Here is a 22,305-nt window from a genome sequence, read left to right as displayed (position 1 = left end):
ACAAAAAAATAAATAAATAATTAAAGTGCATTTACCGGAGTACAAGCCTCATCTGCAAGAATGTGTAAACGCACGTGGGGTTACCTCCTAAAGCAGAAGTGTAATTATCCCATGATGGAAGATGATTAAATATTAGCCAGCACTCCGAAGGATACCCAGAAATGCACAGAAACGCAATATGCAGCCTCACATACAGCGCAGGAATGATTAGATTTCAGCTGATTGAGTTTTCTCTTTGTCTCTTTCTGAAATGCAATAATGGCAAACACATGTTCAGCATGGCAGATCACCAGGAAGTCCCCGTCTCTGGTAGACAATCTAATATCCCCCCTACACAGACATACACACAAACACACACTCGCACACACACACACACACACACGCCCCCCCCCCCCCCCCACACACACACACACACACACACACACACACGAACACAGCGAGATGCACAAAACACCAAGAGACAAAAAAAATGCCCAAAACTAATTATGCAGAATCTTCTCTAATAGAAGCACCGTTTGGATAATGATGATTTGGGGAGATCAATGAGGTTTTTTTTTCTTTCATCTTCATTTGAGTGTGTGCAATGCACGTCAGTGCGTGTGAGTCTGGCAAGGGGAGTGAGACATTAAAACAGGCTGGTTATTTGCTTAGTTTGAAAGATGATGGTTATAACTGGGGGGGAGGTTTCCCACTTTGAGTTTTTTTTTTTCTCATCTCTTCTCTCGCCCTACACTCTGCCGACTTCCTTAACTCCGCAGTCAAACATCACGATGCCTTCTTTTACTTCTCCTTTGGTGACTCCTGCTTTGAGTTAGTCACATAATCTCCACCATCTTTTCTCAGATTCTCTTATGCTTTTTTCCCTGTTAATAAAGTGTGTCTTCTTATAATATCGTCTAGATGTGCTTTACTTTCATGCTGCTGATGTAGCTACCACTTAGCATTTATTGATGGTGTTTACATCAAAGCAATAATTGGAGATTCCCGCTCATCAGGGCATGAATTGGCGCTGTCGATCTTCATTACGGCCTCATCTATTCCATCTTCGCTCGCTCCCACTCTGCGCTTTTTCCATATTTTGTCCTCACTCCGTCTGTAAGCTCCCTAATGTCTTCCTTCCCCTTCACTCCCACTCAGCTGCATGTTCCCCTTCTCACGCCCCCAGCCTCTTTCTCACTCCTGTGATTTTTTCAATATTTTATAATTCCCTACTTTCCTCTACCTCCTCCCTGCACATTCTCTCTATTATATTTACATTTTCCTCAAATAGCTTTCATTATTGCGTGAATAATAAGTGTATTGCAGTCATACAGCTTTTTTTTTTTTTTCCCGGTGTTATTGTTCGTAGCAGAGTGGTAAATCTTTTCTCTTTTTTTGGTTGCAGATGGATGTAGTTTGTTTTCTTTATCATTCCTCTAAGTTCACCCGAGTGCACACCCACTTGACTGTCCTGCCTAAAGTTTATACTTCGCATATTCAAATAATCAGAATGCACTCAGAACCTGTCAGTCTTTTGATGCACACAGGAGCACAGAAGGTCATGGCGTGTGATAAATAGAGGCTTGGAGGGGGTGCACTGAAACAGAAAATAATTTCATAAAAGGCTTTTTGATTAATTATGTCTGTTTCAGCATTCAAGGTCAGATTCCTTCCTAGTCGTGTCTCCAAACCCCCCCCCCCCCCCACATTTCTCTGTTATGACCCTCACACAGGCACATTTTTCTGTCAAGCTAATCCAATCTGGGCTTCATTTCCTTGTTCGGCCCAATCTGCCAACACAATGAGATTCCCTGTGCCCTCTATCTCTCTTAAGCACCTAAGTGTGCGCGTGTGCACGTTTTTGAGTCCTGCTGCTGCTGTAATTGAAGTCGTAACTCAGAGCCAGATACAGTACAGTTGCTCCCCATGTAAATCTGTGGCAAATCGTTAGAGCAACCAGAGCTTCTTCCTGAGCACACATACACATGCACACGCACACACACACACACACACACACGCACGCTACACACACACACACACCGCACATCCACACACACGCACACACACACACAGTGGTTGTTATTCTGCAGACTGCACTGACAGAAGAACACTGTTCTGTGTGATTAATGATATTTTATGTTTTATGTTATTGGCAGACCTCCTTCCAAAACACACAAAGTCATACAGACAAGCTCAGTCTAATGTGTCTCTAATATGCTCCCTCTTCATGCTCTACTTTAGGTCATGAGTCTCCCAGAGTTTCCCTGCAAAATTCCCTCTTGCCCACTCCTTCTACGGTCTGCCGTCCAGCTTTATCCTAACAGTTAGACTGGCAGACAAAAAATAAATAATAATTAAAGTGCATTTGTACTTGTTAGAATTATTATTTATCTTTCTTATATGAAGATTATAGTGTTATGCCACTTTTAGAAGTTTGTTCTGTCTGTTGTTTGTTCACTTCCTGTGTTGCAGAAGATAAGCGGCAGTACAGAACACACTCCAACGACCTCAAGGAGAATGTGCTGTTCAGTTATCTTTATGGATAAGAGTTGCTGTGTCAAACAGAGTATATTTCCCCCCCCCATTAGCTCCATGTAATTAGGGCATTCCTGATCTATAAAGAGCGAGGCGAGCAGAGAAACTTCAGAGTGTTGGTCGGAGATTGTAACTGAGCTTTCTCTGAGGCACTCTCCTCGCGAGTAAAAACTATTTACTGACTCTTTGTCTCTGTTTTTTGCAGTGTGTAAGAAATGTCTTGTGTTTGAACCTGACATTTAATTGGTCCTTCGAGCCGGAGTCCGATACACCAGACGATTCCAGCGAGTGAGTAAAAAAACCAGGAGTCTGTGCACAGCATTTAAGACCCTTTCCGGGACTGGTCCTTTTTCTCACGAGCTGGAGTCCGACGGTTGACGGTTTTCCTCAGAGACTGGAGACACAGTGAGTAGTTTCAGTTTAAAACCAGTATGTATGGGGAACGGTAAAAAATTGGAATAAAACCAGTTAAAGTCCGCGGGAGGCCAGACTCCTCTAACTATAAGTTAAAATCTGTGTGGGACGGCGCGTCCTCTGGTAAGAATTAAAACCCTGAGAATCCTAGGCACTATCAGGTAAATAAAAGCAGTTAAAGTCCGCGGGAGGGCAGACTCCCCTAACTCTATCAATCAATAAATCAATCAAATTTATTTGTATGGCACATTTCGGCAGCAAGGCATTTCAAAGTGCTTTACATAATTAAAATAAAACAGAAAAATCAGTGAGAAAGAGAGAAATAAAAATATAATAATAATAATAAACATTACATCATTAAACGTCGAAAAAGTTAGTTAAATTCTCTGAGTTAGTTAAATGCTGTATGGGACGGCGGCGTCCCCTGCTAAAGGACGGCGGGAGTCCTCTACTAGGTAGTTAAATTCCGCGAAGGACAGGAGCGTCCTACTTAAAGTGTGAAAGTGTGTGTGAGTGAATGAAACTGAATATCACTAGATAAACAGTTTTATACCAAAACACGGGGAACAAATGGTGAGATTTTGTGGATGTTTGTAGACAAGAAACTCCGCTCTCTGAGTTGAAGTGAGTTTTACCACAATCTATTTATCACCATCTGTTGAAATTTTCCAGTGTTTAGAACACAGCAGGTGTTGAGACCACACTGGACTAATTTAGTTCAAATGGGTAAAGGGGGAAGCAAACATAAACAGAAGGTCTTAGAAGACCTGTCTAGTAGGATTGGAAAGAGTTGAAAAAATAAATGGGATGCAGTAAACCGCTTTGTTACTGGGTGAAGCAGTACGATTTTAATGGCAGGTTAAGTACCACAGGCATAAAAGAACTACAGCAAAAAATTAGAACAAATGTAATGGAAAGAAAAACAAATGGCAAAAGAGGGTTATGAACAGACAAAAGTCTGGCTCCAAATAGCTGAGAGAAGAGAAGAGGGAGAAAGAAAGGCTAAAGAAAAAGAACAGGAAACGGAGGAGCAGAAAAATAAGGCGGAGGGGAACCAGTCATTCTGTTCACAGCCGATGTTTTATCAGTTTGTATTGGAATAGTTTGTTCTTGATATGCGGAGGGCTCCATCCTATCAGACATCCATGAGCCTGTTCTTCTGAAGCGATGGTCACATTGTTATTCTTGTTGATAAATGAAAATGTTTGCAGTGAGCAGCCTTATTCCGTGTTTGTTAAGATTGCGTCCTCCTCTTCCAAAGAAGTGAAAGCTCTGCCAGTAGATCCAGAGGTTATCGATGAAGGTCACTGAGCTGGCAGAGCAGGTTTTAAACAGCCATTTGTTTATCATAAGCAGCCTGGAATGTTTTTCGCCTCCCCGTTGAGGCGATGGAATTAGCCCACTGAGAAATAACTTCATTTTTAATTTTCCATAGTGTCCAGAAGAATATTAAAGTCCTTTTCAGAATCTCGGATTTTTGCTTTTCCAGATCATTGGCTCCAACATGCACAACTAAAGTCTCCATGTTTGGCTGATCAGTGGTTATAGAGAGCACTTTGCGGAGCTTTGTGCGGTGGATACGTTGGTTTAGCCTCGTTGCTGGTGTTTGAGGGTGGATTTTCACTCGGGGGCTCGTGCTGAGGTGCAGAGAATCTGTTTTTCAGTGGGATTCCCACGGAGTCGGAATGTTTTGAGGCTCGGGCTGGTCGCTTTGTCCTTGGGAGTGAGCTCGGTGTAGACGTTTTGATTTCAGCTGCTTGTTTGTTATTCTTGGCGGAGCAGGTGTTGAGGTTGAAGGTGGTTTCTGCTCAGAGCTGGCCACGCTGATTCATACAGGAGAGGGGTTCTCCCCGTTAGTCATCTCATGGGATCTGCAGTGTGAGACTTTTGTTTTGGCTTGGCTCCCTGAGCGATCCAGGGTGAGCTGTTTGGTGCGGGGTGTACGAACTCTCCGCTGATTTGAGGAAGAGTTGTTTCATATCCACAGGTAGCGTTGATCTCAAGGTTCACCTCCAGCCGTTGAATCTTTGTTTCTAAAAAACTGAAGTCGTTGTAGAATACTGCTAATGTCCTTGGGTCGAACGGGGGCATTTTGCCCTAGTTCAACTTGGAGGTGAAGAAAAGTGAGGTAAAATAAAAGTGAGAAAATCTCCTGGTCTGAAGTAATCCAGTTATGATGTCGATAATGTGAAGGACGGGAGAGAGCAGGATAAGCTGTTCCTCCTTCAGCTGCCAGAAGTAGTATTTTCAAGACTTTAGGGAAGATTGAAATTTATAATCTACCTGACCTAAGACATTCTGTTTCACTGGGAAATGCATTTGCAGATAAACAGCTAAGCAAGCAGCAATGGGAGAAAAGAAGTACTGTGGAAGAACAATCGATAATGAAATATTGAAAGACATGCAAAACAGGCAAGCACACTAGAAAAAAAAAAAAAAAAAAACTTGGATAAAAGTGGAGCAACTGTAAAAAATGACTTATACATCTGACCAGAAGGAAACCAATCCTACCAAAAATCTATATAAATGGGCAGCAATATTGAGCCATGGGAAAACACATGTCTCAACAGGAGGGATGGTAGGATTAGTAAAACAGCATTATACAACCTATGGTTTTAATTTTAATCTATATTCAAAAAAAAATTTTTGTAGAGCTTGCCTCATATGTGCTAAGCACAATGCTCAAGGTAATCTACGTCCAAGCGAGGGAGGTTTCCAACACCTAACTATCCTTTCCAGAGTATACACATGGACTTTATAGAACTAAATCAAAGTGAAGGGAAAAGTACTGTCTAGTGATCATAGATTCATTTTCAAAATGGATAGAACTGTTCCCAACTAAAACACCAGATGCCCTAACAGTGGCAAAAGCCCTATGTAAAGACATAATACCCAGATATGGAATACCAGAAAAAATCTATAGTGATAATGGTACACACTTTGTGAACCAAGTGGTAAAAAACATAGGAACTGCCTTCCACATAAACTTAAAAAAAACCACTGCAGCTACCACCCACAAAGTGCAGGACTGGTAGAAAAAATGAATGGTACTATAAAAATAGATTAAAGAAGTGTATGGAAGAAACAGGAAGGCCCTGGACACGGTGTTTGGACCTAGTTAAATGTATATAAACATCACTAGTACATCAGGGCTAACACCTTATGAAACACTATTTGGGAGACCGTACAGACTTCCATTATTCAAGAATGAATGGGAAGCAGAGGATGAACCTAACTTAGCAGACTATATGAAAAAAACTATATGAGAAATCACCAAAGTGGGAAGGTCCCTATCAGGTCTTGTTGACCACAGGAACTGCAGTTAAGATAGCAGAAAGAAACACATGGATCCACTTAGCACATTGTAAACTGATAATACAAAATGATGACTAAAATAACTCTCTTAGGAACAAAGTTTTGCCTACCTTCAGTTAGACCCCCAGAGGAAGCCCGTGGTACAAAGGGAACTGTATTTCTAGTATACAGTTGTCTCAAACCGGTGAAGATAGTCCACAACTCTGCCGAGGGGTTTTTAGGAAGGGAATCAAAACATAAAACATGATGACCACTAATAAAGAATAAAAATAAAAAAAAAAGGGTGATCCTTGGTGTAGGAGCTGCAGTTATAAACATTGCAGTTCTCCTGTTATTTCGGTATGAAACAAAAGTAAGAGAAGAACACATAACACCGAGAAGTATGGATGCCACCTGGGAGAGTTGCACGTGGTGTCCAAAGTTAGGGACATGGAAAATCCCTGTAAAGGGTCAGGTGAAGAGGTTGTAGATGAAATCTACCTGTGTGTTAATGCATCCAGATTGGCAACTGTGTTTTCCCTAGACCTGAATAAGATCAATATTGGGGGCTACCCAGGAAATGCCTGGGCAGGTTATGATTGGTACATGGCGTCACGGGACGCTGTTCGCAGTGTACAATGGGAACATGTTTTCGCCTACACAGGGGATAGCTGGAGGCCAAATCCAAAGATAAATACCAAAGCACAGTACTGGGCTAAAGTTATGCATCTGGGAAAAAATCAATAAAGAGCTAAAAATAATCATAAACACCACAAACAATCCGATTCCTTTCAAAAGTGATGTTCCTTGTTTCTATTTCTCTTTGTGGATTGAGAAAAGTGGAAAAGACCCCTATAAAATGATTTTCCCTGTGCCAGAACATCACAGAGTCAAATAACTCCTCCCCAGGCGTAGTGGTGGCGGGCCCACACTCAACTAAACTCGCAAGTTCTGTAATGACTATATTCAATGCAGATGATGATGTTGATGTAGATGAGCTAATTAGAATAACCACGGGAGTTACCAGCCGAAGCAATAACTGGCTTCTAATGATAGAACAAGCTGCAAAAGTTCCACAAGGGGACTGTGTGATATGTATGGGTCCACGACCACTTTTGAGAGTGGTCCCAGCAACGCTCCTAAATGAATGAGAATTCAGGAAATTGTTCGACTATAGTAAACGTTACTCGGTATTTCAAACCATTATCCCGTAGTGACATCTGGTGGTGGTGTACTATAAATAAAAATGTTGATAGAATAAAACTACATCCATTACAATGTCCAGAGGTTAGGTAACAAAACAGAGCAAGGTTTCTCAGCCGTCCACGAGCAACTGTCAGCTACCTCCCTGATGGCTTTCCAAACCGCATTGCTGTGACATGTTTGTTGGCTGAGAGGGGTGGGGTCTGCGCCCTTTTTGGGGAGCAGTGCTCCGCCCTTGTCCCCAACAAACCCGCTGCAGATGGCAGCCTCACAAAGGCCTCGGATGGGTTGAGGGCCCTAAACAGCAAAAATGAAAGACCACTCTGGAGCTGATACAGAAATGTGGGACGGTTTGGGTAATATATACGGCCAATATCAACGACTAATAGTCTCTGTCTTAATTCCCATAGCTGTGTTTGCAGCAATACTGACCTTGTGTGGATGTTGTTGTATTCTCTCCTTCCTCCTGATGACAATAAAAATGTAACAGATGCTGAGTCCAGTGATGAAGAAGATGAAATGTCTCTCAACTTTCCAGACTTGTATCCTGACCCAAATGTTCCTATGTCGAACTTGTAACACAATGTTAATGATGTAATGTGTGAAATGTGACATTTAATCCTCTGAGTGTACCTGTTTTGAACCGCTTAATGAATTACCAATAGAAAATCGAAAGAAGTTATTGAGTAAGGACTAGATCTGGCTAAAAATGGCATAAACAGGAGGGAAATGTTAGAATTATTATTTAATCTTTCTTATATGAAGATTATAGTGTTATGCCACTTTTAGAAGTTTGTTCTGTCTGTTGTTTGTTCACTTCCTGTGTTGCAGAAGATAAGCGGCAGTACAGGAACACACTCCAACGACCTCAAGGAGAATGTGCTGTTCAGTTATCTTATATGGATAAGAGTTGCTGTGTCAAACAGAGTATATTTCCCCCCCCCATTAGCTCCATGTAATTAGGGCATTCCTGATCTAATAAAAGAGCGAGGCGAGCAGAGAAACTTCAGAGTGTTGGTCGGAGATTGTAACTGAAGCTTTCTCTGAGGCACTCTCCTCGCGAGTAAAAACTATTTACTGACTCTTTGTCTCTGTTTTTTGCAGTGTGTAAGAAATGTCTTGTGTTTGAACCTGACAGTACTCCACCCCCTTTGGCAGTAATGTAATTCATCTTTTAGGGTTTCCATTTTGTCACCACCAACTCTGACCAGCTTCTCTAATCCTGCTTGAAGAACAGCATCCCCTCGTCCGCTACCACCGTATCACGGTGGGAAGGACGTGTTGTTCATGTCCGGTGTTGGATTTCCACCACAGTCACATTTTGGTCATATCTGACCAGAGTTTCATCTCCTGTATGTTTGTTGTAACGTTTACGTAGCTTTTGGTGAACTGGAAACATGACTTCTTGTTGCTTTTTAGCTATGCCTTTTGTCTTGGCACTCTTCAATAAAGGTCAGATTTGTTGAATGCATCGCTAATCGTCCAGCAGATGTTCCCACCTGATCGGAGCGCCTCCACAGTGCTTCCTGAGACACTATAAGCCTCTTGGTTGCATTCTCGTGAATGCTTTCTGTTCCTGGACTTTCAGTTTAAGTGGATGATCATTTCTTGGTAGTTTTGCCGTGGTTTCACACTTTTTCTATTTTCAGACAATGGATTGAACAATGCTCATTGAGAAGTCCAACGCTAGGGTTAGTGTTTTGACCTAACTTTGTTTTAAACTTGTTATTCTTCACATCTCTGCCGTTATTTGGTTTGTTTGTTCACTGATGTTCTATGTCAAACCTTTGAGGTGTTAACAAACAGCTGCATTTAAAATTAGGTTGAACTGTGTATAGATGGACTCCATGTAATAAGGGGTAATTTCTTATGGATTTTCTTTGCACTGAATTTTATTTCAGGGTATTAGGTTGATGGGGGATTACTAATGTACACCATACTTTTCCAATTTTAATTGCAAAACAATTTGAAATTATTATATCTCTTTTTTTCTAATATGCATTAACAGACTACTACTTTAAAATGTTCAAAGGAGATGATCCCTTTTGCAAAATGCATACAAAAATATTCTTGGGGTGAGATTTCTTAGGTCTATTTGTTAAGATTTTAGACTACACACAAGAAAAAAGGCATTTTTCATTGAATTTGATCAAGTTTAACAGCTTTTAAGTTTGACTCAGACATCAGTAGATGTCTTTATAAGGATTACTTCTTACAATTTATTTCTCAAGTGGAATTATAACTTGCAAAGACAGATGGCAGCTTCTTTTACATGTCTTTTCAACAAAGCTTTGTACAGGATTAAGATCCAATTACATACAGGCTAATGAATTTAAATTATACTACAATAGCATCAAATTCAGCAGATCATATTATACCCATAAGTAAAAAGGCTGATTGGACGTCGTTGAGATTTCAGCAATGACTCATCCTTATCAACATTGCAGCAGTTTGCTCCGGAGATGAACCGCCTCATTTTAACATGAAGGAACTTCATACACAACCAGGTTCAGTGTGAGCAACCATGTGTTATGGCCTGATGGAGAAGATGAGGTGAATTATTTTGCAAAAGGTAAAAAGATGTGCTTGCATTTAAAGATATAGTCAGTCACTTAAGGATCGTAACATAAAATCGATCCAGAATTATTCCTTCAAAACCAGAATGACATGAAGATCTTTGACACACTTTTCATGCTTTGTATCTCCTGTGGTTCTTTGCCTAATAGGCATCAAAACGGGACATGAGCAGCTTGATTGGTGGTCTGTGAATGACCAGAGGTGCCTCAAAAAGGGGCCTTTTAGTGAAAAAGGCCTCTAGATATCCATATTTAACTCAGTCAGCGATGAGTCGTGGTAATATCCTTCTGACACAATGGGATCATAGATACATCACAGTCATTAGCATAGAAATTACACTTCAAGCTCTCCAAAGGAAGCCACTTTTCATTCAGAGGAAACTCTGTCTTTCATTACTTCCGACGTTCATTCAGCCTGCCCTGCCCTATACTCCTCCTGTTTCAGAAGTTCAGTAAGCAGTAAGGTCATTGTGTCTTTTGTATTTTTTTATTTTTTTTTATTATGTGAAGTTGCGGCGAGTTAGCGCCAAGCCAACGTGAGCTGTCCTCTTGGAGGATCAGGGTGCGACTGAAACCTTCGGTCTTGTCCCAATGTTTTTTGCTTTTTTTTTTTTTTTTTGCATAATTTTTTGTTTATTTTTGCCTCTGTAGAAAAAAGCTGTCAGTTATTGTTTTTTTCTTTTTCTTTAATTCACGTCTTTGTTATTCAGGTCATTTCATCTTTTAAATTGAAAACATGAAAGTAGATTTGTTGCCTGGTGGATGGATTTTCAGCTCCGTGGTGTTTCAGGACATATTAAACTTGAAGCGTTGAACCACATTTCTGATGTTCGCGCTTCATTTAGGCCTCGTTAATAGTCATGAACCCACAGGTTAGTCTGCTGAATATTTATGCAGGGCTGATTAGACAAGAGTGACAGGCTGTGATGGGGGCAAAAGATGAGAGGCTTAAGTGAGACCCACAGCCTGTCCTGTATTAAAAGATTTCAACGGTAGCGGCATCACAGAACAGAAACATAAAATGAATCGCATTTTTTTTTTTCCCTCCCTGGGAAACAGTAAAGGGTAGCACAGCCTTTGATTTACCATTTCGGGCCACATCCTCCTCTGAACACTCAGCCAGGAAGTTTTACAGCTCCTTTGAAGTTAACCTAAAATTTTGTTACAAGTGTGAGTGAGAGAGTAAAAACTGTGACCGGTGTGCTCTGAAGTGGCACAGTAGAACACCTCGTCATCCCCAGGACTCCGACTTGTTTTCCATCAACTGGGCTTCGTAAACAATAAGCCTGAGGTTTTGGTACAGTCGGACAGGATTGTTATTTATAGACTTTGTGCAAGTCCTCTGATAAGAAAAAAAAAGCTTTTACAGAGGCATTCAGGGAACACTGTGTCTCTCAGTTTCAAAGAAACTATCTGGTTTTTGTGCTGCAGTTGATGCCACACCTTCCGAGGCAGTTGTGCGAAATTTCACCAGCTACTTTTGAAGCAATATTTCACAAAGACAAACAAATGCAGATGATTGCTTACATCTGCCGTGGCTCTTTCCTTCTGTAAGAGGAATACGGACGGCTTTGTTTTCAGCCATGCTGTTTTCTGCGGCCATTACAGTAGACCAATTAGGCACACATAAAAACATGGTGAGGACGAGCTTCAGCCAGCAATTAGAGGCTTTGCTGAGTGGTTTTGGGAAGTTTGTGGAACAAGCTCAAAAAGCAGCTGGAATGTTGTTGGATAATGACATGTTCTGCATCTTAAATCGTCTCATAATCCATCAAAGGAAACTGATGTATTTTAAGTTTATGAATTAGGTAGTGGTGTAATTACACATCCTGCTAACAGGATGAAGGTACACAATCATTTGCTAAGATTGGATTTTTGTAAAAAAAATAAATAAAAAAAAAGTTTCAAAAATCAGTTTGTTTTAAAGAATCCATAATTAGTGTTGGGTAACTTAGTCCAGGTTTGACTTATCCATATATTGTGGTTTTTATGCTTGTCTAATTCCAAAGGTTTCATAAATATTTGCGATTTAAATAATCTCTGTTCAGTGTAGTTATCTGGTTCAGGTCTGACCAGTCTAGTGTTGTTATTTTAGATTTTTAATGAAAGATGATCAAAGGCACGTCAAGCTCATTAAAAACTGTGAAATAGCCCTTTAGCTTAGCACAGATGGAAAATTCCCAGAGGCTAACTTTAGCTTCATTAGAGGGTAACAGATAACCAGCAGCAGCATTTTCATATTGTCTATAAACGGCTTAGATCACTACTGATTAAATGCATCAAAACTAAGATCTTGTGTAAATGCATCATGGTCTTTGATGAAAACGTGTTTATTTTTGACACAAACATAACGAGATGGACGTTAAACACATGTACTTTAAAGCATAAATGATGATAGTCTTGTGAAAACTTAGTTTTCTGCTGGAACTTGCAGAAGATTTGTTTCTTGCTAGTGTTGGAATTGCAAGCCTTAAACAAAACAAACTAATATGTGCCAGGAAACGAATATTTTAGTCTGTTTACATGCAAAACAGTTTCTTTGCATGTTGAAAAAAAAATTCTGAAAACAAAGAGAATTGTTGAATATTAATGTGATATGTACAAAACACTGCATGCTTTAAAATTTAACCCACTAGAATGCAATGTTATTATTTAGCCCATGTTTACCCTCCACTGTGAATCTAATTTCAGTCATTAGACACTTAAGACGTGTTCAAAACATACTTGTGAACAGCTTTGTGTAACATAAAAAGTATATATATGACTTCTAACCTTGGGTAATTGTGCCTTCCCTCTCTATTGCTGGAGGAAGAAATCTGTGAGTTCCTCAAACTTACTTTGCAATGGTTGATCTAAGACTCACGGTTGCCCTGGAAACAGTAGGTGAACAATACTGGAGGCTCTGAACCATTATTCTCAAGGATAAAGTTTAAACAAAAAATGTTTTCTTGAACGGCAGTCAAAGCTTGTGCATTTCAAACAACTTATATGTCTAATTAAGCTCGACTCACACAGGAACTACCTTTTAGATGTAAAAGCAAGCACAGTTGATATTGGATTGATGTCACTTTGTGGATGCTACAGAAGCACAGTCATGAATGCATGCAATGGAACCTGAAACAGATATTAATTGCCATGATGACCTTCAAAAACAGGGCTAATTTTGCTCTTTAGGAGCATCTGCATTATAACGAAGAGCTAGTCTTTACTTGGATTTATACTCGCTTCAAACTGAGTTATTGCTGCTTCTGTCAACAGTTGCATTTTTGTAAGGGGCTGATGGGCTCTGCTGTAGTTGATGGGAAAAACTTCATTCTCTGTGGAAAAGGACACATGTCACCGGATTTGACAGGCTGTTCTGTGAAGCTGCTTTCACAGCAGTAGGATTCAGCAGGGACCCGAGACTCCGAAGTCATTTTGGAGCATAAAACGGGAAGCATTCCTTTCCCTTTTATGTCTCCTCTGCCTTATTGGCTCATTGTTTCTCCGTTCCGTTCGTCCCATCAGTCTGTGCTTGAGTGAGTCCTTGGTAATAATAACTTTTAATAGCTCATGATGCCACCTAATAGGGCTTAAGTAATTTGCTTATTTTAGATTAGAAGGGAATTTCGTTTAAACACTCGTGCACGGCAACAGGCTTTCAGCCGCCAGTTTCTCTCCTGGCTGTGGATTCAAACTTCAAATGGGAACGGCAGAGCGTTGCTTTGTCTCGTGCCAATCCCATTCTGCATGCTTTCACTTCAGGAGGTTCAGAGGTAATTCTCCTGAAAAACGAGGAGGAAAATGGTTGCCAGGATTCCACAGGGTGCTACATTTTCCAGATGGAGATGTTTTCAGCTTCTTGAATCTGGTGGGCAGAGAAGCAATGGTGATGATGAGTAATTTGAGATGCTAGCTTGAAATACTGCTGCACAACAGGGTGGTCTGGCAATGCCTCGTAACCATGTGTCTTTTAAATGCACCCGAAATCGTGCAATATTTATCACTATGCATATATATGAAGCACTACAAACAGGAGTCAGTCGACCACGCTCACCAATCTGTGGATAAAGATGAGGTTTTCTCAGCAGATGGCTGTGACCGTAGGCAGTCGATCAGCCGGCCTGTTATAGCCGAGACCCTGCATGGACTACAGCAGAAGGAGCTGAGAAACTATTAGGTAGCAAAACAAGCAAAACATTTAGAGTGACTTTCAAAAGTATTCAGACCTTTTGAACTTTTTCACAGTTTGTTACTGGGACTTTAAATAGGCCAACACAAAGTAGTTCATGACTGTGACGTGAAGAAATGTCGATACAAAGTTTCCTATTTAGCTCCCTTAAACCTGATCTCCGTTACTGACATTCACCACAAGTTGATTAGAAGTAATCTAATTAGTATATACAACATACCGGTGTAAAATGTATTTACACTATAAATACAGCTGTTTTGTGAAGGCCTCAAAGGTTTGTTGGATAACATTAATAAACAAGCAGCTGCATAAAGACCAACCAACACAACTGAAAGTTGACTTTTATGGTTGTAGGAAAGTAGTTTTAGTTTTCAAAACATCATCCCCAGATCTGATCATCTTTGAGCACACTGTTCAGTCCATCATCTGAAACTGAAAGAGTTTGGAGAAGCACCCAAGAGACTCGTGATACCACTGACATATATCACATATCATAAATTCAGCCTTTATGAAAGAGGATCAAGGTAAAGCCATTGCTGAGGGAGGGCTGTATGCCACAGTTAGTCACAGATCACGTGGAAAACATCTGAACCATGGCACACTAGTCTTGCGTCTCCTCATGTAAAATGTTGTGTTTGGTGGAATGCTAACAGTGAACATATCCTTCAACACTACATTTAAGCAAGATTAGCAACGTCACGCTGTGGGAGCTTTTGTTTAGCAGGGACAGAGAAGCTGGTCAGAGTTAATGAAAATAATAGACAAAGAGAACTGGAAGAAAACATGTTAGCTGTAGCAGAAGAGTTTAGGCTGGGATGGAGGTTTCCCTTCCATCAGGACAACAACCATTAACATACAGCCAGAGCTACAATGGAAGGATTTAGATCAAAGTACATTGATGTGTTGGTATGATCTTATAAAGGTCCAGACAGAAATCTGTCTAGACCAGAGTTGTCAAAACCAGGTCTTGACAACTCTGAATTGTTGTCAAGACCTGGAGATTTATTTATTTATTTATTTTTTTTTTTTTTTAGAAGAAAGAGCAGAAACTCGGTTTTCATATCTGAACAGCTGGTATGGACATACCATAAAAAACCTGCAGAAAAAGGTAGTGATGTGGTGGGAATGGATGCAAACATATGCCACACTTCTTCTTTCATTTTTATGTAAAAACCTAAAAACCCCTTATTATTTTCCTTCCATTTGATATTTATCCACTGCTTTACATTAATCTATCAATAAAGTCCTAATAAGGTGTATAATTGTATTTATTTTACCTTTAAACCTCAAATACATGCATTGCATGAACAAAAAAAATAAATACCAGGCAGTCTTACAGTCTGATGAATGTAAGACATTTACCCATTCCCACTTAAGTTTATGCAAATAATGTGCTATTTCAGGGCCGTTTCAGTGGTTGTAGCAGAAATAATATTTCAGATCTAAAGATAGGTGTTCTTTTTTCTGCATCTGTTTTGTGTCTGTGTGAGCTCTAAAATCTAGAAGTTCTTTTCAGACAGTAGACAACTTTTTCCTCAGCTGTCTTTTTTGACAAAAGTACTAAATTACAAAGTTTCTGATTGCAGTATTGAAGTTATTCTGTGACAGTTCAAGGAGGTCGTCATATTTGTATTTTTATAATCATATTCGATTTACACAGTGACCCGACGAGGGTCCCCGTTGTCAATCAGTGTTGCTTCCTATGTGGACAGTTTGATTTCACAGAAGTTTGATTTACTTGGAGTTATATTGTGTTGTTTAAGTGTTCCCTTTATTTTTTTGAGCAGTATATATATATATAGTGCAAATTTTTAAAGATAACTAAAATAAATGTTTTATTTGTTGTTTTTCCAACATCTCCACAAGAGCTTTTTTAAATTTCTGTCACAAAATCAAAAACTAAGCACAGCTGGTGAAAATTATTTTGCCTTAGAATCATAAGCTAGATATTGTTTCAAATTTTTCTTAATTTTCTTCTACTTCTATTGCTATGTCTTGTGTCAAGGATGTGTGTATGTGTTTGTGTGTATGTGTGTGAACGTGTGTGTTTGTGCACTTCTGTGTGTTCTGAACGCTTTCAACTAATCCTCTCCCCCCTGAGCGTTTGACAGTGGGGCTCTCATGGCGGTCACACCTGATGTACCTGCAGCTAATCCTATCCCGCAACCGATGTCAGTGTAACCAATCCTGTCACAGCACGCAGAAAAAAATGCAGCTTCCTCCTGGCATTTTGGTCACACCTCTCTGTCGTCTCCCTCTCCTCTCGTTCTGCTCTCTCCCTCCTGCTTAACTTTATAGATGCATTGCTTCTTCGTTTTCTTTCTGGCAGACTGACAGGACCTCCTGCCCTGCTTTTGTCTTGTTTCCTACCTAATAATATCCTTCCTTACAATCTACCGCCCTTGTCTCTTTCTCTGGTCTGCGTCTTCAACAGACTTCCCATCCCCCTGACTTTGACTTGTTTGGCATTTCCCTCTCCTTTCACTTCACCTCTTCTTCTTGTCTGTCTTTATCTTTGTCAACTTTTTGAACTCGCCCACGCATCGCCAGTCATTTCCTGCCCTCCTGCCACCAGAAATAAACCGCATTTTAAGTAATTTGTCACAAAACAGAAATTTTGATATGTACCTGTCACCGCTGATCATATCCCTTATAACCAGAGAGTTGACTGTTGGCTTTTGCTTCTCCACCCCTCAACCCTACTTTTTCTGTTTCCTTGCAGAGAGCAGGCTAAAGGTGCAAAAGAACAACCAGTCTCTGGTGTACCAGGAGGACAGCAGGGTCAGGATCAATTGCTCGATCACCTCCCAGACCAGCCAGGACTCCCAACATGCTGTGTTATGGTACATAAGACGGGCAGCCGGGTCAGAAACCGATGAACTCCTGCTGAGGATCGAACGCACAGGGGCCTTTGAGTACGGCGCCTACGCAGACGAGGAGAGACTGAGGCGGCGGGTCCAGGCAGAGAGGCTCTCACCTCGGCTCTACGCACTGACTCTGAACAGGGCAGAGAGCAGTGATTCTGGGACATATTACTGCCTGGTGGAGGAGTGGCTGAGTGACCCAGATGGAGCCTGGTATCGACTCTCCCGGGATACCTCAGGCTACACCAGGGTTCTTGTCAAACAACCAGGTGAGGCTAAAAGTGCTCCTCTTGTTCAAGGTCGTTTGAATGAGTGAATGAAGCAGCAGCTGACACTTTAATCCAGAGAGCTGGGTCAGTGTTGCCATGGATGATATTTCCAAGGATCAGAAGATTCAAGGTTTGACACCTGGCTGGCTCGCCGTCATGTTTGTTCCAAGCCAACAGATAGTAGAGGTAGAATTAACAAAGACATCGGTTACACATGACAGTATGCAGAGATTTAATATAGTACGGTATCAAAATTGTTGTGCCAAGTCATCCTTTTTTAAGTATTTTGGTTAAGAGCAATAAAATCAAATAATTCATGTTCATAGTTTATTCCTAATCGTAGTTAAACCTAAACACTCTAAATCGAGTTCACAGTCAGACGAGGAATTAGTTGTCATTCATCTATTAATTAATACAATCTTTAATATTATAAATTTATATATATAAAATTCTTTACTTAGAACATCTGTCAGTTTGCATATTCATTATTTGTCATCTCCTATCATCTGCATTGTGGACTTTGGTAGCTTATTTCCATCAATTTAATTTGCTCTTGTTCTTAAAAGTTGCTTTCATTCACATTTTTTGATGTTTTGGTTTTGAGTATGCAGCCAGATCTTTGTCAGATTTTGATTGCAGCAACCCTGAAAAAATAATGAGGTGTATGTTTCTTTTCAATAAATAAATACAGCAAACGTTAAAAATGCATCTCGAGTAATTTAAAGACAATATGTGTCTCTGCGGTCTTAAGAGATGTGCATTCAGCTGTGACTTCATTCTTCTGATTTTCTGTTCTTTTCCTGGGAAAACATATTTTCTGCCCGTATCAGGTGAAAAGGTGCAACAGTGTCGCAAAAGGAATACGATGAAAACCCATGTTTCTGCTCCTCCATAGTTTGACCCAATGCAATCTGATCATTATCTCCAGTCTAACAAATAATGCTCATGTTTTCATTAACTACAAAGCATAACTTTTATGCTAGAAATAATGGCTCATTTTAGCTTGACACTCCTTCAGTGCGGTGTTGGCTTGATTCATCTCACCATGAGACAAATGGCTTTGTCTCAACATGATCACTTCACTTGTACAGTAAACAGCCTTGGACAGGAACGTTGAAATTAACTGAATCTCAATCATCTCCTTAAGTGTTATAACAGTGCTGAATTTGTCACTTGCCAGACATCAGAAAGAAAAAAACAACACAGAAGAAAACTTTTCACAGCTTTGCAGATGGCGACTGCCCGCAGCAGAAAGATGAAGGGGTCTTTTGCTCATCACCACTCGTGGAAACAGCATCTCAGGGACTCAAATCACATCTATATGTAAACTGTGTAAATTGCCTCACTAATCAGCATAAACTGACATGTGCACGCAGAGGCCAAGCTGATACTGTTGGTGGTAAATGCTGGAAATTGTTTTCTGTATAAAGAAAAACTGTCAAAGTTTGACTGAAAAGCGTTTTAGCTTACAGATTTTGCTCGCTACCAATAAGAGCACTATTTAACGACAGAGAGAGATCTTTGGTTTATTTCACATTAACTTCTTTCCTGATAAACGTTTCTGGCACATGTAGTATATTTAGTATTGTGCTACATTAATGACCTATTTAATGTTACAATTATTTCACTCACATTTTCAACCGACTCCAACATGTTCTGCTCTGCACCTTATTGGCTTTAACCTAACATCTGCCCCAGTCAGAGCTCAGGAAGATTTAAAAAAAAAATGGGAAAACTCCCAGTCACTGATGGACAAGCTAATCCTCTTGTCCAGGACTGAAAAATAGTGATTTAAAGTGATGATGTATCTACTTCCACCCACACCGTGACATCCCACCTCATCAGAGTTATTTTGAGCATGATTCAGCTCGTATCTCTTAATCTCTCTGAGAGAAGTTATATCTCTTTTTGGCCCATTGTTCCTGAATTTATCATAGAGTAGCTGTCAGAATTACAGGTACCCTTCAGTGGTATGCAAAGAATTTCAAATATCTTCTGAAATATGATGCATAAATTAGCTTTCTGTAGTTAAGTGGAGTTGTGAATCATCTGATAAACTCAGGTGTGTTTTATTTTAGTGTCAATTTTATGAAACAACCAATTAATGAGAAGAAGCACTTGTTACTTACTTACATGTTAAGTAACAAGTAACAGGTAATGTGTAGTGAATGCACTGTTCCTGAAGAATCCACAGCCATTTAATAGAATAGGTACTTGGTTTACTTCTTAATTGAATTACAATGAATTTGAATAGTAGACTGATGTTTTCAGAACAACCTCAGTAATGGTCCGTCTTCCCTGACTTTTTCCCCCTAACCCACGTTTATCTGTTTAGAAGTCAAAACGAGAAAACCCTGATGAGGAAATAACTAAAATAGGAGGATCAAAACAGCAGCTCAGTGGCCTGTAAATAAAATGCTTCTTTGGTAAAATGCTCTGTAAGCAGACACTAGTCTTAGAAGATTTATTTGTGCTGCAGCACTCATATAAATGAAATCTGGAGGTATGAGAAGCAGAATCTACAACTCTGCGTATGGACTCATTCATTCACACGTTGCTCGAGCTGAGCATATTATTTTGAGAAGAAAAAGTAAAAACGGGATGGTAGCCTTACAGTAACACAAAACCGTTTATTGTAGATTTTAACTTTAGAAGGCAGAGATGGGTTTTAATTTATTGTTACAACATCCCCTGAAGCTGCAGGAATTAGCAGTTTTTCCACCCCTGCTGTCCTTCTGCACCTCATTTTGGTTTAACAAGAAGTCAGTCCCAAACATTGTGTGAGAGAGAACCATTAAAAGCCAAGTTTTTATTGCCCCATTTTTTCTGAATTGCTGGGGAAGTGGGTCATAGAACCACCCCTGAAGGGCTGTAGCACATCCATGCAGACAGAAAACCTAGCCTTGAGGTTGGATCCAACCCTGCTGGGAAGCGGAAAGACTGGTACTGGCTGCAGGCGGGATAGTGAGTCTGATTTAATTTTGTCTTTTTGTTTCTCCATTTCCTGTAACACATGCAGAAATGACTATTTTATGATGTTAACATGTTTAAATCGGTTCATTTTAGGGCTGCAATTATTGTATCTCTTTATTATTTTGTAAGTAAATATTTAAAAATGTAAGTTTCTTTTCTTCTTGTATACATCCATTTCAGTAAATTAAAAAAAACAATTGAAAAGTTAATTTACTCGAGTAATTCAGTTCAAATGATGAAATAGATTTATTATATAGATTAATTACACAATTGAGGTCAAGTGTATGATTCTCTTCATTTTGATGATTACGGTTTACAGCTAGTAAAATCCCAAAATATAGTTTTTCAGAAAATTAGAACTTATAATTAAAAGTCTATTATATTATGGCAAGCACAATAATGATGGAGACTGCTGACTTGAAGGGTGTCCAGCAGACAGTTATTGACACCCTTCACAAAATGTTATGCCACAAAAAAAGGTAATTGCTGAAGAAGCTTTTTTAGACTGCTGTGTAGGTAATTATTAGAAAGTTGAGTGAAAGGAAAATGTGTGGTAAAATAAGGTGCACAGGTTTTGGCGAGATTAACGAGGTGTGGCGTTAGTATTTCAAGAGCCAAATCCAGGATATGGGCTACAGCTGTTGCTCCGTGTATCAACCCTCACCTAAACCGGATAATGACATCAGAAGCCTCTTACCTGTGCTAAGATGAAAACAGGATGTTCTGTTGCTCAGTGGTCAAAAATCCACTTTTCTGATGAAAGAAAATGTTAAATTTAATGTGAAATTCAAGTTTCCAGAGCGTGGAGAAAGAGTGGAAATTAATATAATCCAAGCGCCTTGACTTCAAGCATGAAATCTGCTGCTGTGGGTCCACTGTGTTTTATCGACTCGATTGTCTGGTATATTATTCTGATGCCTGGGCCTTATGGAGATGCTGATTTTCTTTTCTGACAGGACCTGGCACCTGTACTCATGGCCAAAATGCCCAAACGTGGTATCACTGTGCTCGATTGGTCGGTAGACGTGATGAAGCAATCATTGCAAAAGGATCCCATGCGTATACCCCGCAGTGCATTGTCATTTATAAGAAATTTTATTTTTGGTTTTGATTAGCTCAAAGTACTGATCATCAATAACTCTGTAATTAAACTAAATGATATGAAGCTTTCCCTTTTGGCTTTTATAACTGTAATAACTTAGCTTTGCAGTATAATTTAACGGGATCCACGTTTACAACACTTCTGAAAATGCCAAATTGACAACATTGCATAATTAGCCCGATAGTTGTGAATTAGTTCACGTAAATCACCTTCTCTGTTTGAGCTATATGTGCATTTATTAACATAAATTGTCTTCCTTTGTTCCTTCTCTCTTGGGGAACTTCTGCAGAGCCTCAACTACGTGTTGATGAGCTTGAGAATAACGTGACAGTGGAGGAGTCCAGCTCAATTCGGCTGGGCTGCAATATTTTCAGCCAGTCGTCTCCCGACTCGCGCTTTTCTGTGTTCTGGTACGTGGATCGCTCCGATGACGAGGACATCGAGGACCAGCCGGGGGAAGACGACGACAAGCGGGACTGTGTGTTTTCCATCGGCCACGACGCCATCTTTGGAAATGGAAACTGCAGCCCCCCCGACGACAATGGGCCCAATTCCCGCTTTCAGTTTGAGAGGACTACTTCTGACCAGTACAGCCTGACCATTCACGGAGCCCGGCCAGCAGATGCCGGTCGTTACTATTGCCATGTGGAGGAGTGGCTCCTCAACCCTCGCAATGAATGGTATCGCCTTGCCACCAATAATTCTGGCGTCACCATCGTCAATGTACTGCAGCAAGGTGAGTCCTTAGCAACAAAATCCTCAGAGCCTCTGCGTGTGTCTGTGACACTGATCAAAGCAAAAAATGTAGATAATTAATTCAGGGAAAAGGGTGAGGGAACATTTATAAACAAGTAGTTCAAACAATGTAGTTAATTACACAATCTGTGTTATTCCTCTGAACAGCTAATCAAAAGCAGAATTAACA

The 22,305-nt window shown here is 40.1% G+C and overlaps 1 protein-coding gene across 2 annotated transcripts in view; it reads left to right on the top strand.

The window, feature by feature from the left end:
- The window catches only part of igsf3 (immunoglobulin superfamily, member 3), a 114,470-nt gene that overhangs the window by 88,590 nt on the left and 3,575 nt on the right, over window positions 1-22,305 (top strand). For both annotated transcript variants that reach the window (XM_008400850.3, XM_008400840.3), the window contains exons 7-8: window positions 16,895-17,305; window positions 21,670-22,116. In XM_008400850.3, the coding sequence (XP_008399072.2) occupies window positions 16,895-17,305; window positions 21,670-22,116 (858 nt within the window). The remainder of the gene's footprint in view (window positions 1-16,894; window positions 17,306-21,669; window positions 22,117-22,305) is intronic.

The sequence above is a fragment of the Poecilia reticulata genome, chromosome 2 (genome assembly GCF_904066995.2).
Source record: "Poecilia reticulata chromosome 2, P_reticulata-male-v2, whole genome shotgun sequence".
In the NCBI taxonomy this organism is placed as follows: domain Eukaryota; kingdom Metazoa; phylum Chordata; class Actinopteri; order Cyprinodontiformes; family Poeciliidae; genus Poecilia; species Poecilia reticulata.
This window is presented reverse-complemented; position numbering and strand designations above follow the sequence as displayed.